Genomic DNA, 22771 nt, shown 5'->3' on the forward strand with positions numbered 1-22771 from the left:
GCGGAAATAAATTCGCGATATTGTCTTCGCTATAAATGTTTCGCGGAAAAAAATTCGCGGAATTGGTTTCGCTATATTACCTTCGCTATAAAATTCCTTCGCGATAAACGACATTCGCGATAAAAGTTTCGCTGAATCGACCTGATACGTATTTTTTTACCCCTAATACAACATTTTGTAAAAAAAATTTTTCAAAATATCTTAAATAAAAATTTATAGAAAAAACTTTTTTAAATATCTTAAATAAAAAATTAAATTTGTAGGCAAAATATCCTAAAAATCACTTAAACTTCAAAAGTGGGGTCAATAAAATTAACCATTTAATACATTCAGGAATACAACATACTTGTTGCAATTCCATAATGAGGGTAGAAAAAACAAGAAGAGTTTGCGATACCGATGCAATAGGTGTCGTAGATCACATTCGATATGGAAAGGTAATATTAATTTTGATATTATAAATGACCAATTTTTAGATTCTATTTTTGAAGGGATTCGGGACGTTGGGAAATTTTTAAGACTAGTGTACTTGTACATGAGTACTAATTCTATAAAAAATATTCAAAAACCAAATTATTTTTAGGCCGTTATACAATTTTAAATGCTTCGATAGAATTAGATTATGATAGGAATGCAATTTCAAGATGGTTATTTAAAGTAAAATATGGTTTTTTTATTTCACTTATGTAGGTTCAAAAAATTTCGTAAAGTATGTGGGTTCCATATAGCTTCCAATTATTCAAAGATCGGGGGACCCGGCCGCGTTATTGAAATTGATGAAACTCATGTGTGGAAGCGCAAATATAATCGTGGTCGGCATTTGACCTCCGAGGTTATATGGATCATTGGTGGCATATGTTGGGAGACTAATGATATTTTTCTGACTGCTACAACAACAAGGGATCAAGATACCACACTGCTTGTGGTTAAAGATAATGTGATGCAAGCGACGATAATGACTGACTCGTGGTTAGGGTATGCAAATATATTTTTCCTGTAAATCAAAAGTGGTAATAAATTTAAATCTATTTATTTTAGATATAATAGGCTAGAACAAGCTAATTATTTCCATTATCGGGTCAATCATTCTCGAAAATTTGTTGATCCTAATGACAGATCCATCCACACCCAAAAAGTCGAAATGCTGTGGCGGAATCTAAAAACAAACTACAAAAGACATGGGGATCGCGATAATATTCATGAATATCTTCTTGAATATAGATATTTTAGAAAATATAAATTGTTAAATCGTTCTGACATTTTATTCATTTTATAAATGATTGTATTAACTTTAATAATATATTTCAATTCAATGAATAAAATTAAGTATTTAATACTATATATCGTGTATAAATTTGAATACTATATTTAATTGTGTCATTTAATACTATATTTCGATTTAACCCTTCACTAGAAAGGTTAAAAATCACTTAAACTTCAAAGGTGGGGTCAATAAAAATTTGTAGACCTAAATAAAGAATATAATTTGTAGGCAAAATTCTTCTATAAAAATAATTTAAATATTTTACCACAAAAAAAATTAAATTTGTAAGCAAAATTCTCCTAAATATAACTTAAATATGCGGAATTAATAATTCCTATATTTTACCACAAAAAAATTCAATTTGTTATTGCAAAATCAAAAATATAACTTAAAAATCAAAAATTGATAAAAAAATATCATAAAAAAATAATATATCCCCCGAAAGTGGCAGTAACCCAATTTTTAATGCTGTTAATTTTTATAAATTTACTAACCCAAACGATTATAGCCTTTTATATTAATATATTTTAGTGTCAGAAAATAATTTTATGGAAATAATAAGAGTGCACAGGAACATCTGGTGCAAAAATGACTTAAAATTTAGAAATTCTGTAGAAAATAGGAAAAACATATAACTTGAATTATGATCAAGTGAAAAAGAAATTTTTAGCTTGTAAAGTCTAAATTTAATAAATTATATTTTCCCACCCAACAAAAATTTGGTAAAAATAAAAAATTATATTATTATTTAATTTAAAAGGTGCTGGAAAATAAGGATCTACTATATGTTGAACAATATATATTGTTAAAAGAAAATATTGATGATATTACGAAATATTCTGAGTCAAGTTTTAAATTGACACAGACAAATATAAAATATTAAGACATAAATATATAATAGTTTTTTTAAGTATCTGAAAATTGACATCTGGGAACAGTATTATTTTATATTTGTATATAAAATTAATATATTTTAGTGGGCTCATACGAAATTGCTAACCCACTTAACCCATTAATGGTCAAGATTTTTCTAGTGGATAAAAATGCCTAATTTTTTCAAATTATATTGATTAATGCTCAAATATGATATTCTAAAAAAAATCAGAGAAAAAAAATAATCCTAAATAGAAAATCTAGCCTGGTGTATATCTGCACCGTTAACCATTAAGAGGTTGAAAAAGATAAAAATTATGTATAATACTATAAGATCAAAAAATAATAGAAATCTTTATTCTTTTTTTGTAATTTATAATAAAAACGAGAAAATGTTTATATATTATGAAAATCCTTGAAACATTTAATATGGAGTGCGATTTGACATGTTTAGCACATATATCTTTAGTGCGTATGGCAGTATCTGCATCTACGTCTTTTTCCATCTATAATTTTGGAAAAATAATTTCCAGATAAATCAGTAAGGTTTTCGCTCTGTAATGCAAACTGGTTGCACGCCCTGTACATAAATTTTTTTCAATTTTTACTAGTGTTCGAAGGAAGTAGTAACTTCTCGCCTAAATGCAAACAAATTCTTCTTGTCATCTCGATTCATGAATTCCCATATTTTCCACGAATTTACCAAAGACATCGATAAAATTGGTGAATATTGGCCACCACCCTTTTTTCCATCTTACTTTTATTCTATATGTTGATATATGAGATTATCACATAAATCAACTCCACCCATGTGTTATAAGCAGTGATCATATTTGATTGAGAATTTTTATTTTAAAAAATATTTTATTGGAATACCTCGTCACCACCGAGTTTTGTAAGGACAAACTTTATAAAATATATCATGTATATCTATTTTAGTATTATCTGCGAAATGAATATTATATTTCAAATTTAGTAATTGTAATTGGGTCATTGTATTCCGGATTATTGAAATAGAAATATGACTATCATTAGTCCATACATCTTTTCCTAGTAAATAATAGAATTCCTATCTGGGATAGTTATACATTATTAGGCCTATTTATTAGTTATGTTTTGCATAAATATTACTTTGATCTACAGTAAGGGAAAGTCTTCGCCGAAAATTAAAGAAAATATATCTGATGGATTTTTACCATGCTAATTGCAAATTTTATTATATCTTCATTTTCCCCATTGAAAGGGATTGTAGAATATAACGTATCTGTTTTCTCCATTTAAATGGCGAGAAATTATAGAATAGCTCCCTGTAGAAGATGGTTCTAGAATGTCGTCATCAATTGAATTATGAATCTCCAATCCACCTGCAGTATCTGAAACCCCGTCATTTGTTAAGTCATTTCAAAATTTTAATTAAAAATTAAGTATTTATTTTGTAGAATCTTGATTTTTTAATTAGTCATCTATTATTTTGATAATTTTTATTAAATTGACAAAACAGGTGCATAATAAGAAAAAAAAATGTTTAGCAAGGTAGAGGGTATAAATAATTTTAAAAAATTTTATATGTAAATTTAATCTTAGAATATTTATGAACCGAATATTTATGAATAATTTCATATAATTAGGTCGAGATAAAGAAACATATTATTCTATTCTCAGGGGGCTCAAAATTTTTTTTAAAATATTTTCAAGGGGTATAAAAAAATTTTTCAAAACATTCAGGGGGCTCGAGCCACCCCCCCCCCTTAGTGACGGTACTAGTTTTAAGTATAATATAAAAAATTATAATTCATTATGTTAAATTTGATTTGTTTTAATTTTTTAAAATAATTTATACTGCTAGATGGTTAACGGTGCATATATGCACCAGTCACCTTTATATGGTTACCAATTAAAATTTTAATTATTTAAAAATTCAAAAATGATTGATAAATATTGATATATCTATAAAAAAAAATATGCACACTAGTTTTCATCGAAATAATTTGATAATATGCTTGTGAAATCACTTAGAATATTTTGCATTTTAGACCTCATAAATTCGCCATGTTTGAGGGTTTCTTAGGGACATAAAAAAAAAATTTTTCATATTTTTCTTTTCCAGTTTTGAAGTACAATGTCTGAACTATATAAAAACCTTATTTATTATTTTTTTAAATAAAAACTACTATATTTAAAAATGATATATAGGAGGGTGCATATATGCACCGTTAACCAGTAACGGGTTGATATAAATATTGGGCAAAATATGTCTATTGATTCTTTTGATGATACTATAATTTCTGTACATTATATTACTATATTTGATATTTATTATTGAATAATAGCTAGATCAAGATAATGCCAACAAAGAAAATGAAAACCCTATTCCTATTCCTACTTTTAAAAGATTTTATATTATTTCTATTACAATTTTATTATATAACTCAACTCAAATATACAATCATATATAGTTTGAAGTTAATGTATCTACTTGATTATTATATTTATTTTACTCTCTTTTTAAAAATAAATAAATTTTATTTTTAAACATTCCAATTCCACAACCATCTAATAACTCCAAATTTTAATATATATTTTTCAAAAATATAGATTTTAAGTTAGTTTATATTATATTTTTAAAATATAAATTTTTATTTAAACATTACTCAATTATTTAAACCCTAATATTCATGAATCTTGATACAATAAAATCAAATTTTTAATTTAATTTTATAATTTTAATTTTTTAAAATAACATTTTTGGAATTTTAGAAATAGGTCATTCATATATACCCCCCCCCCCTCCTCCTTTTTCCCTCTTCTGAAATGGGTATGTCAAGCATTTGTAATGCCTGCCATAGAAATATAACCTTAACCCAAGCTATTTGTTTTTATAAACATGGGCCCAGGTTAAAACCATGTATAAACTATGGTAAACCCCCTTCAAATGAAATTTTGTACAACAGAATTGAAACAACCCCCATTGTAACTCAAAATTTTTATCCTGATTTCTATTATAATTTTTTAAAGTGGGAAAAGCCACCAACTTTAATCCACCTACCCTTTAAATCAAGGTCTTTAATTTCTAATTTTTTAACAACACTTATTATGGAAGTTAATTCAAATTTAAATTCCCTTAAAGCACGGGAAAATCTTTTAATCTTTCCTTTTAAAGTCTTAATTAAACCTACAGATAATAATAAAAAACTGCTTTACATGATTTTATTAAAAATAGAATAGACCATTATTATGACTTAGAAATGGAAAATTACGTTCCTGATGTAAGGGCTACCTCTGATTTTGCCCATAAATGCAAAATTATCTCAAAAAAAATAGACCAAGGGGACGTATGTGGAGCTCTTAAATTAGCTACATCTAATGATAAATTGACTCCATTTGATAAACATATTTTCACTTTATTAAAAGAATTGCATCCTCAGGCTTTTTCTGAAAATCTTCATCTCTATAAAATCTAATTTAATCGAAAAATGCAAGGAAGAACTTATTAAAACAGTTTTATCTTTTAATAAAAACTCTGCAGGGGGAATTGACGAATTAACACTAAAAATCCTTTTCAAGATTCATTTGTAAATTCATTGGTAATAAGTGATAATATATTGAACAATGATTTACCTAGTCAAGTTCACCAAATTCTTTTTGGCGCAAAATTAATTGCTTTTTCTAAGCCTGATCATGGAGTTCGGCCTATTGCAATAGGGTCTTTTTTTAGGAGACTATTAGCTAAGATAATCGTTGAGCGCATCAAAAACCTGATGCTTCAAAAATGTTCCAAACATATCAACTAGGCTTTGGTACTAAAGGGGGTGCAAAATAGCCGTTCACACTCTTCGGATATATATCGAAGATCCTCCTCCAGACGTCGTAGTCTGTAAACTTGATTTTAAAAATGCTTTTAATTCTTTATCCAGAAAAGTATTTTTGAACTTTTTTATGAAAAATTCCCAGTTTATGCAAGATTTATTGAACAGACATATGGCTGTAGAACCCCTTTGGGTATACAACAAGAAGACCCTTTGGGCCCTCTCATCTTTAGTTTAAGTATACATAACCTAGTTCATTGTCTAAAAACCTTTTTTAACGTAGATTTAAACATATGATATCTAGATGATGGTACCATCTGCGGACCTTCTAAAAATATTCTAGCAGCGATAGAGTATATAGGGAAGAATTCTCTAAACATAGGCCTTACTCTAAATAAAGCTAAATCTGAAATATGGTTTTTAAATTCAAATACTCTCGAAGTCCAGGGGTTTAACATCATTAAAAAAAATGAAATTAATCTTCTTGATTCACTTTTAAGTAGTTTTTCCAATCGTGAGGTGTTCGTGGAAAAATTTTTCGAAGTCTTATTAGGACTTGAAAATATTTTGAAAGAAATTCCGTCACACCAGAACTTTTTTCTTTTAAAAATATATTTATTTTACCAAAGATTTTACATATTTTTAGATCATCTTTTAGAAGCTTATTAGAAAATATTTTAAATATGGAAGATTTTAATTCTCAAAAATGGGTGGTTTAGATTTATATTCATTAAATCTTATATCTCTTTATTCATTTTTGGCATCGCGTTTAATGAATAAAGCCATAATTTCTTATTTTATCTCTCCTAAAGATAACCTTTTAAATTCGGCCTTGACAGCTTGGATATCTTTAGCTCCATTTGAAGTTGTTTTACCCACAATCATAACACACCAATCATTTAACCTTTAATTTAAATAATCTTAACAAACCCCTCTTTGGAGTATATTCAACAATTACAGAATGCTGACTGTACTAGTGGTTATGAATGGTTGGAAGCATTACCAAGTCGTAACTTAGGTAACCTCTTAACAATTAAGAGTTGCCATAGGCCAGCTTCTTGGATGTAACATAGTTCAACCACATACAGGAATCAAATGTAAAATATTAGTTGACTCCAAAGGGAGACATGTTCTAAATTGTATACATAGTCAAGGCAGACATGCAAAACATACAGCAATTAATTTAGCCATTAGCCGTTCTCTTACCAGGGCCCGAATACCAAACATCCTGGAGCCTACTAATTTATCATTAGATGATGTCTTAAGACCAGGTGGCTTAACTTCCGTGCCTTGGTCTTTAGGGAAATCCTTAATTTGGGACTTCACATGCGAATCTTCTTTTCCAAAAAATTTAAATTCTAATCCGGTTGATATAGCAGAGAAAAAAAAACAATTAAATATTCAAAATTAACAAAGTATATTTTAATACCAATCGTAATCTCTTCCCTTGGACATATGTCAAGCGGAACTTTAAAATTTTTAAAAAATATAAGCGACAAGATAAGAGCCCTTACATCAGAACCTAAAGAATATTATTTTTTAAAAAAATCTACAAATTACTATTTTAAAATATAATTATTAATGTTTTTTGGGAACTTGTAGTACCACCTCCGTTTTTAGAATAAGGTTTTTATTTTATTTTATACTTTAAAATATAATCACCTATCCACGTACCAAGTTTTTTATAAGGTTATAAGTAATATAGTATCTAAACAACCATCAGTCCTTGATCATATTCATACCAAGCTGCAATAATAAAATTAGTCCTTGGATCATTCTCTCTCTAAAGCAATAACCAAGCTTTTAGCCCTTTATTCACAATCAGCTGTTTATAAGATTATAATCTAGTATTTTTAGGATCCTTCCTATAGCTATATATGAAATCTAAACAATTATATTAACAACATGAATCATTCATTTATTATCATACCTACATAATTTTAAAATATAACCAATTACTCAAAATGTATTTATATTTCAATTTTACCAATTTTAATTTCTTCTTTCAAGAATTTAGTATTTGATTTTTCTTATTAAAAATGTATATTGTTTTCAATGTATCTATAATTTTTACTATTCCAAAATGTTCTCCTGAATTCTTATTATTATTAATGAATTTCTTCATAACAATCAATTATAACCTCATTATTCAAAATTGTTGCTGGCCCATAGTTATTGTTTGAGTCAAATTAATTTTTTATACTACATGAATTCTTAATTTACCTTCCCCTGTATGTCTTCATCACAAATCTGTCCCTCTTGTCAAAAATCAGTACATATTAGGAAAAATGGATGCTTACAAGTCCATGGTCCTCCTTCACTCAGATGTTCACACTCTGGCTACGTTCCTTTTTCCCTTACCAATACTTTGATTATCCCCCCAGAAAATTCCGTTCCACTTCACCACAATTCCAGCTTCTCAGATATTTTTCTTGATCATCCCAAACCAAATATTATTTCAAGGATCCCTAAAGGTGCTAGATTGCCTGTTGCTAAATCCTTTGCTGAATGCCTATCCTCTCTTTTGCAAAACTTTAGTAATGAGCAAGAATGGTTAAAATTCTTATATTTTGGATATAATACTTTCATAGTGCCTGACAAAAATTCACCTAAATCCCTCACTCACAAATCAAGGATGCTGCCTCGATGAAGACCCCCCATCTTCATGAAAACAAAATCTCACAGCCAGTCTTAAACAAAAAAAGATTCTCACCAATAGAGTTGAAGGCCAATTTGATCTGCAAGAAAATTGACAACCTCAATATTAAAGGAGCACTCAGATTGGTGTCCACACATGACTCTTTAGCTGAGCCATCCACGTCCACCTATTTAAAGTTATGACAAAAACACCCCTCATCCAACATCATCCCTATTTCTCCTCAACCTCACTCCACTTGCGCCTCTCTTTTTACTTCTGAAGAAGTGAGGAAAGCCATTCTTTCCTTTCATCGCTATTCCGCTCATGGGCTCGATGGCATAAGCCCCATTTTTCTCCAGGACATCACTTCCCCCTCTACATGCTCACAAACATTCGTTCTCTCCAAATTAACAAACTTCTGCAACAAAATTTTAAACGGTGATGTTCCAAATTTCGTTTCACCTATCTTCTTTGGTGCTAGGCTAATCGCACTTCAAAAGCCTAATAATGATATTATACCCATTGCCATTGGTTCTACCTTTCGTCGTTTAGTAGCCAAGATGACATCATTTCGAATTAAGCATGATGCTTCACGTCTCATAAGCCCCTTCCAACTTGGTGTTGGAATCCCCGGTGGCTGTGAAGCGGTTGTACATATGTCCAGATTATATCTTGAAAATTTACCCTCTAATGAAACCTTGATTAAAATTGACTTCTCTAATGCTTACAACACACTCTCCCGGAACTCCTCTCTGAGTTCCTCAAGTAATCTTTTTCCCAGTTACACTAAGTTTTTTTATTCGTGTTATCAACAGCCCTCCACTCTTCAGTTTGATACCTTTAAAATTCCTTCCATCGAGGGCATTCAGCAGGGAGACCCCTTAGGTTCCCTATTTTTTTGTTTAGGTATTAATGACATCATTAAATCCATTAATTCGGTCTGCTCATTATCCTTGCATTCCTGGTACATTGATGATGGTATCCTTGGAGAATCCAATGTTGAGGTCAATAAAGCCGTGAACATCATCAAGGAGGCCGGATCAGCTATAGGACTCTCCATTAATCCAGAGAAATCAGAATTTATCCCTATCAATACAATCGAACCTAATAAAAACAAATTCAAACTAACGACTCTTGATGGTCTCTATAATCTGGGAGCCCCCGTTGGTGGTAACTCTGCTATTTCTTCCTTTCTTCAGACCACTTTGGATACTTTATTTAAGCTGGCAGATTTATTTTCCCTACTTCCCTCTCATAAAGCCTTTTTCCTTGTGAAAAATTTTTTCAATATTCCCCGTATTTATTACGCACTTCGTTCAACAGCCATATTTGAATTCCCCATTCCACTTGGAGTTTATGAAAATGGGATCAAAATCCTTATCGAAAATATCCTAAATCTTAAATTTGATGAAATTGCTTGGACACAAGCCTCTTTACCCACCAAGATGGGAGGTCTAGGTTTCAGATCTCCTTCCGATCTCGCCTTAACAGCCTTCATATCCAGTTGCCTTCTAACTAAAAACATAGTAAATCCTTCTTTAAAACTCGTCTTATAATGAAGCAATCATCGAATGGAAGACTCAAATTACTGCGGATCACCCTCTTCCCGAATCGAATTAGCAGAAGGACTGGGATAGGCCTATTATTGCACTCTGCGTTAAATCACTCCTTTCCAGAATGCAATTATCTGACCGTCCCTTATTCTCTTCTCTGCTTAATGGTTCAGGCCATGAGTTTTTCGAAGCCATTCCGTCTGTTAATCTGCAATTATAACTGAATAAAAACGGGCTCACACATGCGATCGGTATCCAATTAAATTGCCTTATTACCCAACCCCACATATGTTCAGGTTGTGGTTCTGCAGTTTTGGGCAATGGTAGACATATTCATTGTCGCTCATGTAAAGGTCGAATTGTAAGGCATAATCTATGCAATTCTATCATCCTTAGAGCTCTTAGATCCGCTCAAATCCCCTCCACTCTTGAACCATCTTGTTTTTTCAGATCTGATGGGAAACGGCCTGACGGAATTTCGCAAATTCCTTGGAAGCGCTGTCAATTCCTGGTCTGGGACTACTCTTGCATTGATCCATTCGTTCCATCAAATCAAACAGTTAATATACTCGAGAAAAAGGAGACACTCAAAATAGCGAAATATTCTGAAATCTCTCAGAATATATTTTCATCCCCATTATTTCCTCTACCCTTACTACTTCTGGGAAATATGCCTTATCCTTTTTCAAGGAACTCGGCTCCCACATTCGTCAACTAACCGGTGAAACCCGCGAGGGCTTCTTCTTAAGGCAAAGGCTCGCCATCGCAATACACAAGGCTAATTATATTAGCTTCATAGGCAGTCTCATCCCACAAGATGATCCTTCCTAACCTCAATACTTTTTATAACACCGTCACAAACATATTCTCCAATATTTTATTATATATTTCCTTTTTCTTTTTTTTATTATTATACTACTAGATGTATAATCTTTTTAATGTTTTTTATAATAAAAATTATATATCTATATTATCATTGTATATATATATTATTAATAAGTTATAAGTTTTAATATATTTTTTTTTTAAATTATGTGAATATGTGATTATTTGAAATTTGATATGTTAATTTTCATATTTATTTGATAGATTATAATAAAGAAGTTCATAAATTAAAAAAAAATTTATATATATTTTATGGAAAAATTATTTTTCAAAATAAGTTATTATTGGTTTTCCAACTGTTTATTAAATATTGCTACAATTATTTACAAAATATATGTATATTAAGTAAAATTTAAATACATTATCAAATAATAGGTTCATACAAAGTTTAATAACTGAAAGGTAATTTAAATTAATAAATACAATTAAATATTTACATATCTTTTAATAAATATCTAATAATTGAATCATATCAAGCATATTGAATATTTTAACTTTTTTAAAACTTAAATGTGTCCAAAGTGTTTTGCTATTAATTTGTGAAAACTTTAAAATCTTAAGAATTTTTCAAAACATTTTGGACGCAGCCTAATAAAAATTTTTAACACATTACATGGATAACATTGATATCGATGAGACGAATATAGATTTCGAAGTAATTATGATATTTCTTGATAAAAACATCTTTATAAATTGTAGGCGGATCATATGGATCAAGACAATTGAGTCAAGGCTCTTTTACCTCTTCAATAGCTTATACCTCATTTACTTTAATAATATATTAACAATTTCAATATTAAAAATATATTACAAAACACACCTAATAAATCTAGGCGCAAATGTGTGTCCTGTAATAAAATCAAAAGTCTCCATTCTGCTACAAGTATAAATATTTCTAAAATCTATTTTTAATATTTTTTAGCCAACCTTAAAAATCATATTAAAATAACCTGCCCATATTTGATTTTTGAAACTAAAGAAATAATGGCCAAACATTTATCGGGTATAAAAACTACAACCAGAAGAAAACAAACATTAAATAAACTCACACTCAGATATATTATTAAAAATAATTTACCATTTAACCTATTTGACTCCATTGAATTCAGGGATATATTTGCCTTTATATTTAAAAAGGAAAAAATATCGAAGACAAACTGCGAAAATATACTTGCATTAGATTTATATGAAACATCGAAATTAAAACTTATAGCAAAATTAAAAATGGTACACAGCAATATTTCCCATGGATATTTGGACAGATCAACTACTTGTCTTATTGTATGATTACTGTACATTCTACAACAAATAATTGGAAAATAAAAAATTACCTTCTAGATTTAATTGCGAAAATAAATATAAATGCTTAGAAATATAATTAATAGGGCTGTGCCGATATTAAATATCGGATCGGCACCGATATTTAGCGTTTTCTAAAAATATCGGATCGGGCCGATACCTGTAAAAACCGATCCGATCTTTTTACTTTTCTTTTTTTTGTTATTTTATGTATAATTATTTTACATTAATATTATTTTTTTTTAACAATGCAAATGCACAACACCCCTTAAATTTTATTTATTTTTTTAAATAGATTTATAATATTTTAAAAGTTTTTTTATAAAAATAGAAAGGAACCCAAAGTTTTACTTATTTTAAATTTTTTAAAACAATAACGCCAATTTTATTATTTATACTTTAAATAAATGAATATTTTTAAAGATGGTATCTGAATTATTGAAATATTTTACAAAAGACTAATAATTTAGTAAAATGCGTTATCTGCGGAATTCTAATTTCACTGGGAGGAATAATGAAAAATTCATTAAATACTACCAATATCCGAAATTTTTTTTAATTATTGGAAATAAGATACTAAATTAAATTCATAAAATTTTTTACATAAAAATATTGATTTCTTAATTACATTTGGTTCAAAGGGAGATGGTAAAAAATCAATATAAATATCGGATCGGTTTTGAACCAATATCGGATAGGATCGGTGGAAAATATGTGGATCGGCAAAGCTCTAATAATTAACCTCGTATTTTTATATTTATTTTCAGAGCTATTGATAACCCAGACCCCATGAGAGATGAGATCATGGAATATCTTAAGGAACCCGTTGCGCCAACATCAAAAAATATTTTGGATTGGTGGACAAAGAACGCCGTCATATATCCCACTTTGTCGTTAATGGCTAGGGACTACGCGCAACAAACTACAAGTATTGCAAGCGAGAGGATCTTCAGCAAAGAGATTGATTGTATGACCAAAAAAAGAAAAAAAGATTTGGCAAATGAAAGATGAACAGATGATATTTTTTATGTTATAATATTTTTATTTATTAGATTTTTGTATTGTTATTGTATAATTTTAACTCATAGTTTATAAAGATTTAAATAAATAAAATGAAAAAAATTCAAAGCGGAGTTCTGAACACGGCAAAATTTGAGTTATAATTTTTTTAATAAATAGACAAGTCCTGATTCGAACTAGTTCCTGTACTGTATTGAAGAAAATAAATTATTAAAATCCTTGAACAAAGTCAGGACACCATTTCAGGAGAAAAATAGTTTGGGGTTCATAAATTCTAGGAATTTTTTTTAAAAAAATATATCAATTAAACATCTTAATCCTCAAGATTAGCTTCTTAATTACCTAATCGATTATGTCTAACTCTATTCTTGAAGATTATAATCTTCCATATTTAAATCAGGAATAATAATAAATACGATAATTTCCATATATAACATTTTTTCAAACGGTTTTTGGGTAATGTCACGAGCAATCTTTTTTATTTCCAAACAAAGGATAATAATTTTATGAATTGATTTTTTCGATTAAGTTCATTTTATCAAAATTTAAGTTAAATAGAATTTAAAAATCCTGAACCAGAATTATACGCTAATTTGGCAATCGAGCAGATATTCTTCTCTTAATATTGTACAAAAGTTAAAATAAAATGTAAAGATCGGGTAATTCCATACCAAATCGATAACTTTTCGGCCCGACCTATTTAATTTCGATAAAATTTGTATACTGAGAGAATATCATTAGAAAGCATCGAATCCAAAATTTTAGCCTCCTAGTACTTATAGTTCCTGAGATATCAATGGTCAAAAGTGCCAAAAATGACCTTTTTCGAAAAATATAGTGCTGTAAACATTTATAAAAAAATCGAACGCGTTCGCGTTTAACGTTCATTGACAAAAATCGAACGCGTTCACGTTCACGTTCAAATTCAAAAAAAGGAACGCGTTCAAGTTCATGAACGCGTTCATACGTTCAAAATTTTATGATAAATTTTTAATTTAATTTAATATAAATAAATGCCTTATATTTTTCAACACAATATATTAGCCATGATAAAAAATAATAGTTTTATTTTGATAATATAATTATAAATACAATATAATAGAGCGATAAAAAAATAAATTTATAAAAAAATTTTCTTATTAATTTTTAATAATAATTGCTTTTCAAAATTTTCATCTGATAGGCATGAACGCTTGGTTAATACAGCGTTAGCTTAACTAAAAACTCGCTCAACAGGGGCGGATGAAGGGATTGCGGTGTTATACTTGATAAACAATTCCTTTAAAAGGGGGAATTTATTAAAAACATTTAATGTTTAATCCATTGTTTCAAAAAATTGAGCTATGTTATCATCCTTCAATCTGCCCTCTTCTTCCTCATCAAATAAAAAGGATATCTCGGAATTGATTTTAAAACTGAAATATTTTTGATATTTGGGCCATGGTAATTCTAATTCATCTAATATTGAATTTTGATTTTCAGAATCTGATGATGAAATATTTATATCCATGCAAATGCTAATCTATTAAATTAAAATATAAAATATTCAAATTAATAAACTTTAATCTTATCTTCTCTAGCAGTAGCACTATGGTACGTTAATTGCAATATGAAAAAGGAAAAAGTAAAAACAGCTGATTAAAAAATATAAGACTTTTTTGTTAAAAAATTGAATTAAATATAAATTTTTCAAATAAATAAAAATATAAGACTTTTTTGTTAAAAAATGCGGATTAATATTAATTCTTCAAATAAATAAAAATAAAAAGTGTTTTTAAAATTGAACGAACGTAAAATTGAACGCGTTCATCAAAGAAAAGAAACGCGTTCACGTTCAAAGTTCGCCAAAAAAAAAGGAACGCCGTTCATCACCTTTTTTCAAAAAACGAACTTCGTTCAAGAACGCGTTCATTTTGAACGCGTTCGTTTACAACACTAGAAAAATATGATTTTTTAAAAGAGATAAAATAAAAAATTATGATTTTAAAAATATAAGTTATATGTTATTTTGTAACTCTATTAAAGGCCTTTTATTAAATATTAAGGATTTTTTTTAAATTAATATTGTTGCGATTTTTATTTACAATAAAAATTTTAAATATGAAAACTCCAGGTGTTTCACTTTCCAAATTTTTTTGAATTTAATATTTTCTTATTCTCTAACCTTATATCTATTCATAAAAAAAATTTAAACTTGGAATAGCCATAAGTTTTTTAGTTATTGCGATTTAAAAAATCAAAGAATAAATTTTTTTCAAAAATAGATGGCGCTCCTTTATAAGATAACGCGTTTTTGCTAAGATTTTTATTTTTTTTAAACTTTTTTTCCATTTTTAAACATAAATAATAAGATTTTCCAGCATTAAAATCATGAAAAAATTTTATTTAGATCGTTTGATAGGCTTACTAATTATTATTACTATATTGATAACTTGTAAAAATTAGTTGTTTTTATAAATGATTAAATTTCCTAAAAAAATAGTTACGATTCCGATATCTCCTACTAGAAAATATTATAATTAATTATTGAAAGAGTCAATATAAAGAAGTATAAATTAGATAAAAGAGATTGTATGAATAACATAAAGTGGAGAGAGATGTTGAAGGAGATTACCACCAGAAAAGGTGAAAGCTAAAGAGAAAAAAAAATAACTTTAAACGAAATTGGAATATCTCCTATTAGGAAGAAAAAGCTAACTGAAAAAAATTATATAGAAAAAAAAGATAGCGAAAATATCAAAAGCTATTTCAGATATTATAATTAACAATCCAGAATCGGATACAAAAGACAATAATGATATACTCAATAATATGACAATATCCTAATTTATCTAAAAATAAAAAATATCAATTGCTGACTATTCTGCCTCCTAATTAAAGCGGAAAATAAAAACGAAATTCAACGATACATCACATGGCACATAATTCCAAAATCATTTTAAAATAAAAGGGGATTTTCAACTCCAATTCGAAAGCCTAAAAAATATCTCAATCAAAAAACAGTTGATGTGATAAAAAAAATTTTTGAAGTGATGAAGTTAGTAGGGGGGAATGAGTGAACGCTCAAAAAAGGTTAGTTCTAAATAATTTTAAAAAAAAATCATTTTAAGAAGAGTAATTCAATAACAATTGGATTTTCGAAATTTGCTAGCTTAAGACCAAAAAATTGTATTAGGAGGGGCTAGCGGAATACACAGTGTGCGTTTGTAGCATATACCAGAATATTAAACTTATGATTTTAGGCTGTGAATGAGCAATATTGACTAAAAATGGTGAGAATATATAAACAACTTATAGAAATGTTATAGGCAGAATGATTTGCAATCCCCCGTTACCCACCTGTAATTTTGATGACTGCAACGAGTGCTGACTCGGCACTCTTAAAAGAACGCATCGAAAAATTATTTATAAAAAATGATATAGCTCTTGTTACATTTAAACAGTGGGTTTAGGTTGATAGAAAAAATCTGGAGACTATTTCTCAATCTTCAGACGAATTTATTAAATATTTTTTCGATAAAATGAATATTCTCATACGCAATTCATTTATCTGTGAACAACAAAGTTTATTTTACAATAACCTTAAAAAAATTTAGAAATTAATCACTATCTAATTATTTGTGACTTTTCAGAAAATTATCCTTTATTGTCCAAGACGAAGTTCAGGGTTATCATTGGACAACTTCGCAGGTTACGTTTCATCCATTCCCAATTTATTATAAAATAGGAGATCAAATAAACAACCTTTTGTGGTAATATCGGAATCCTTAATTCAATTCCATTTATTCAAATCGCATTTGATTCATTTTTAAAAAAATAAATTCGACTCCACCAGAAATAATTCACTAATTTTCTGATGGTTCAAAAATAGGAAAAACTTCATCAATGTTTGCTACCATGAAATAGATTTTGGTATTCAAGCAGAATGGCATTTTTTTCCTACGGCACATGGTAAAAGTGTCTGCGAAGGCGGCATAGTAAAAAGGTTAGTTGCCAAGGCAAGCTTACAAGGACCTTATACTGATCAAATAATTACACCTGTACAATTTTATAAATATACGGGAGAGCATATAAAAGGTATAAATTTTTTTAGGCCACCATACCAGAGTAGGAGGAGAAGAGATGCTAAGTGAGAGATTTAGTAAATCTATCTCAATATCTGGGACGCAAAAAAATTCATGTATGATTTAACTAAACTCAACACTAAACTTTCTAATACACATTTATTGGAGAATATAGTGTATCCATGTGAGGATCCTTTAATTGAGGATATATTAATCGATGAGATTAGAGGATATGTAACCTGTGTATATGAAAATGATTGGTGGTTAAGATACAAAAAGTGAATGTAATTAGAGATGAAGTAAAAATTAATTTTCGACCAGCAAATTCTTTTGTTTATTCAGCGGCACAAGATATCCTTTTCATACCAAAAAATAATATTTACAATAGTTAGCCCATCAACGGCTACTGGGTGTACATATAATTTATCCAAAAGGAAATTATCATGGTGTCAAAAAAAACTAAATTTAATGAAAAACCGAAAATAGGTGATATCTTTCATGAATTTTAATTAATCTATTATATTTAAAAAATTTTAAATAATTTTAAGAAAATTAAAATTTTTACAAGAAAAAAATGATTATAACCTCAGCTAAATAGCCTAATTTCATGATATTAATGCTAGAAAATCTAGTTATTTATGTATAAAAATGGGAAAAAGTTTAAAAAAATAATATCTTAATAAAAAGCGTTATTTTATAAAGCCATCTATTTTTGAATAAAATATATTATTTTTTTATTTTTTAAATCGCAATAACTAAAAAACCCATAGCTGTCCCAAGTTTAAATTTTTTATGAATCGATATAAGGTTAGAGAATAAGAAAATATTAAATTCAAAAAAATTTGGAAAATGAAACACCTTGAGTTTTCATGTTTAAAATTTTTTCGTAAATAAAAACCGCAAATTATTTTTAAAAAATCCTTAATATTTAATAAAAGGCCTTTAATAGAGTTACAAAATGACATATAACTTATGTTATTAAAATCACCATTTTTAATTTATCTCAATTTTTAAAAATAGTATCGAAAAAAAGTCATTTGACACTTTTTGACCATTGATATCTTAGGAACTAAGAGTACTAGTAGGCTAAAATTTTGGATTCAATGCTTTCTAATGATATTCTCTCAGTATGCAAAATTTATCGAAATTTAAAGAGTCGGGCCGAAAAGTTATTTATTTGGTATGGAATTACTCGATCTATACATACCTTTTAAGAGTCATGAAATGCTCAAAAAAAAATTTTCAAGAACAAATATGAGTAACCTTATTTATTTTTTACCCCCGCTTCCGGTCAAACTTATATACACCATATTAAGGTAGAACTAGACTAATTTGATACCCCCATCAAGAAGTGGTGCTTGGTTTGGTACTTACTCAATAGATATAATTAGCTATCGATTGATACCTTTAATAACCATATATTTATATACCTTAATAAATTCAAGAAAAAACAACTTAAAATATATTGGTATGAACCCCTGGTCTGTGCTCGAGATTCGTGCTCATAGCTAGTTTAGTCGATTTTTAGACCCAAGCCCCGGATCTGGGTTTTACACAACCAACCAATATATAACACTTATAAAAGTAATCGAGTTTCATAAAATTTAAGCTAACCTATTAATTGAGTTCACGACTCAAGTTCAAAACTCGAATCGCGACTATTTATAACTCTGGTTGTAAAAACAAGTGATTTTTTGACTAAAAACTCGACTTGAATCGTGGTTAAGCCGCCTCGGCTAAGTCACACACAATACTTTTAATTAAAAATTGATATTTGATTATTTTTAAAAAAAAATTATAAATATATTCAATAATTAACCCCAAATTTGATTGGATCTAACACGTTTTAATTTGATTTATATCTTAAAATATTCGACTAAATATATTAACTACTATATAAAGCAGTATTAATTTTTCAATATTTGATTTTATAAAATGGTTAATCAAAATAATGAAAATAATTAACAATCAATGATATTTAATTTGCATCAAATGTTTTTTTGCAACAACCACTTAAATTAATTAAAAATAACCTAAAACTTAATTAAAAAATCGTAATTTATTAAGTAAAATTAAATATTATCATGAATAATGATAAAATAAAAAGACAACAAAATATGTTTTTAATTTCAAGAATCCTTTGTTTCTTGAATTGTATAATTAACCTAAAATTCTAATCATGAGCCATATTAGAAATTGGGAGGCTGTTCTAAAGGAGAGAAAATTAATAGTGTGCAATATTGAATTTTTTTTGCATATTATTGTATAAAAAATGGAACTGGAATAGATGATAAATTAAATTTATTCTTTGTGTAGTTCAGTAAAAATAAAATATAGGAATTGCAAATATAAATAATTCACCTGGGGCATTAGATGACAGATCTTCCAGTGAAATCAAGAATTATGTACTAAATTAGAGATGTGATACCTTATTTTCATTTAAGTTCCTTTTTATTTAGATGAGATAATAATGGCAACTGCAGCAAAATTTTGCCAATACAAATATGATTTATATCAGAGTTTACAAGACCAATTGGTTAGTTAATAAGATGTATTATATTATTTACATCAAATGTTATTTTGCCAATAATGTCTTCAGGTATATGAGAATTCAAGGAGTTGTAAACATGTTTATAAAATTTGTCAAGGCAGGTATCCATTAATTCCATGCATATCCAACAATCCCCCTGGTTTTTAAAATAAATTAATATGTATAAATTAAATGCGGCCCAAAAAAAATGATTTATTTATTTATTCTAAGGCCTTACTGATATTAAATATCGATCGGGGCCAGTATTTTGAGTCTTTAAAAAATATCGGATCAAGCAGATACTCCGATATGATATTTTTATTGTTTTTGATTTATTTTTTATATATAATTAATTTCATAATAATAATAAATTAATAAAAGGAACCATCATTTAATTTATTTGTAATGTTATTAAATATTATCTGCAAAAAGTAATGGATTTACTGATATCTAGAAATATATAATCAGCTAGCATTGTTAAACAGCTAGTATAGCAGAAAATAATTTTTTTATGACATTTGTTCAAAGAATAGATGGCAAATTGTTAAATATGGTGCTCCATATTTTATTTTTGGCTATAACCCTCTTTTGTTTAGTCATTTAAAAATAGTTCTTTTTATACCCCTCTTTTGTTTTGTAAGTATATAAAAATTAAATAAAGATTTTTTAAGACCTCTCTTTTGTTTTTACTTATGGGTTTTTCTTACCTTTGAAGTCCTTAGTGAGGTGGCAATAAAAATATTTAAAATTATGTCAATATATTTTCATATTTAATATTTTATAAATATTTTTTAAAAATGAATTATTCAAAATAATTTGAATTAAATAATAGTGAATTTCTTCATTCATACAAATAGTAAATTAATCTGTTTAAATAAATCAAATATGAATTATGTACTATTAGTTGTATTCATTTTTGAATAGGCCTAGTTTGTAGTAAAATCAGGAAATATTGGATAAGATCAGTTAAAATTTGTAGATCAGCAAAGCCCTAATTTATTCTAAACAATGCCTTGTTTATTCTTAGCACTAGTGTTGTTTAAACCCTAATTTAGCCAATCTTAAAAATGCCTAAATCAAGACTTTTGCCAACTAATATTATTTATGCTTTCCTTAAAGAATAGGTGAAGTCAAGATTTTTTAAAAAAAATACTTAGCATTGTTTCATTTTGATAAATAAGATATATAAACTGTAGCATAAACTTATATAATTGTACTTATTTATATTACATTATTAAAATAATTATTATAACATATTATTTAATGTTACCAAATTTATTAAAAAAATTATATTTTCAAGCCTGGCTTACATTTTGTTTAAACTTATTTTGACATGGTCTGGGTATTTTCATTATTAAGCCCAGCAGAATTGTTATTCTACATATTTTGTAGCTATATCTAATAGTGTGCTATTTTTTAAAAAAAATTAGTGATAGTGGTGGCATTCTTTTTTTTTAAATAAATTTTATGATGATAATTTTTAGGGCTTAAATTTTATAGGGATATGAATTTCTTTTTATCAAATTATATACTTCTTTAAAAAGTGCGCCATAAAATTTGACTATATAAGGACATTCATTGCTCTTCATTACAACTTCAAGATCCATTAGTATTTGATTTTGTTCTTTATCATTAATAGTTGATCTAATCCTCTAATAATAAATTAATTCAGAAAATAATATTATATAATTATTAGATATTACAAATATGTTTTAAATTTAATAAATAATGAATTACTTTAACAGCCATCTTTGTTCCACTTTTTAAATGCAGCATCTTGTTTACAGCACCATATGATCCTCTACCTATTTCCCCTAAATCTTTAAGGTCTTCAGTTTTAAATTCAAATATCTATTAAAGATAATTATAAAAAATTAGCAAATAATTAATAAACTAATTCTGGAGAAAGAGTTAATTTCCCAGTGGCATATGGATTTTTATTTTTCGAACTTAATATAAATTATTAAATTTTTTATTCAAGCATTTATTTACCTTAGTGAACTACCAAATGGGGATAGAGAGGGTAAATTTTTGCTAACATATGAAAAATCAATGTACAGATTTTTACGTCTTTCTATATAAATTTATATTATGGGATATATTATATAATATAATTAAAAACCTTGTTGTTTGATATCTTTCAACAAAATTTTTGAAGAATTTTTTATTTCTCTCGACATGAGTGATAAATGATAAGTGCTGATAAATACTTTGGGCATCAAATTGCATATACAGGATTTGCCTGTTTTGGCACAGAAACTCTTATTATAAGAGCACAAAATACGTAAACAACATTTTTATATTTTGTTATCATTCAATTCAATCAAGATATAAAAATAATAAAAAATGCAATCCCCTAATTTGATCGTTCTTTCGAACAAATTCTCATTCAAAACGAACAATTATTTTAAAAAAATATTTTTACACAAACTTATAATTTATTCAAAAAAAATTCTAAATAATATTATTTACTAAAATAATTTTGTGGATCAATGTGCATAAAAGTATATTATAATATAATCTAAATATTTTTTAAAAATTAATTTATAGCTAAACAATTTATTTGCATAAGTTTTTTTATATTATTATTTAATAATAAAAAGACATCATGACTAAGCAAGAATTTACACTTCACTATCTTTAACTGATATCTATAAATATAAAATTAGAAAAAATATTCTTCACTATCTTTAACTGATATCTATAAATTTAAAATGGGAAAAGATTATTACGCAATAATTTCATCAAAAAATTTTTTTTTTAATATGCCCGACTGATTAATTTTGATGAGGTAACTTATAGCACCTTACCTCTTTAATTTTTCTCCCACTTTCCTCAT

At 27.5% G+C, this 22771-nt stretch overlaps 1 protein-coding gene across 7 annotated transcripts in view; it reads right to left on the minus strand.

Annotated features, from left to right (window-relative positions):
* LOC135927345 (dual specificity mitogen-activated protein kinase kinase 4-like) overlaps positions 1–22134 on the minus strand; it is a 64929-nt gene extending 42795 nt beyond the window's left edge. For all 7 annotated transcript variants that reach the window (XR_010572053.1, XR_010572052.1, XM_065463309.1 and 4 more), the window contains exons 1-6: positions 22055–22134; positions 21925–22006; positions 21827–21881; positions 21670–21783; positions 21465–21584; positions 19970–20089 (exon numbers count right to left, since the gene is read on the minus strand). Coding sequence is in view for 5 of the 7 variants with exons in the window: in XM_065463309.1 (XP_065319381.1) it covers positions 19970–20089; positions 21465–21584; positions 21670–21783; positions 21827–21881; positions 21925–22006; positions 22055–22112 (549 nt within the window). In the remaining 2 variants the exon portion in view is untranslated. The remainder of the gene's footprint in view (positions 1–19969; positions 20090–21464; positions 21585–21669; positions 21784–21826; positions 21882–21924; positions 22007–22054) is intronic.
* Positions 22135–22771: the final 637 nt, after the last annotated feature.

Source organism: Gordionus sp. m RMFG-2023, chromosome 3, assembly GCF_954871325.1.
Source record: "Gordionus sp. m RMFG-2023 chromosome 3, tfGorSpeb1-WG-v2, whole genome shotgun sequence".
NCBI classification, from domain to species: Eukaryota; Metazoa; Nematomorpha; class Gordioida; order Chordodea; family Parachordodidae; genus Gordionus; species Gordionus sp. m RMFG-2023.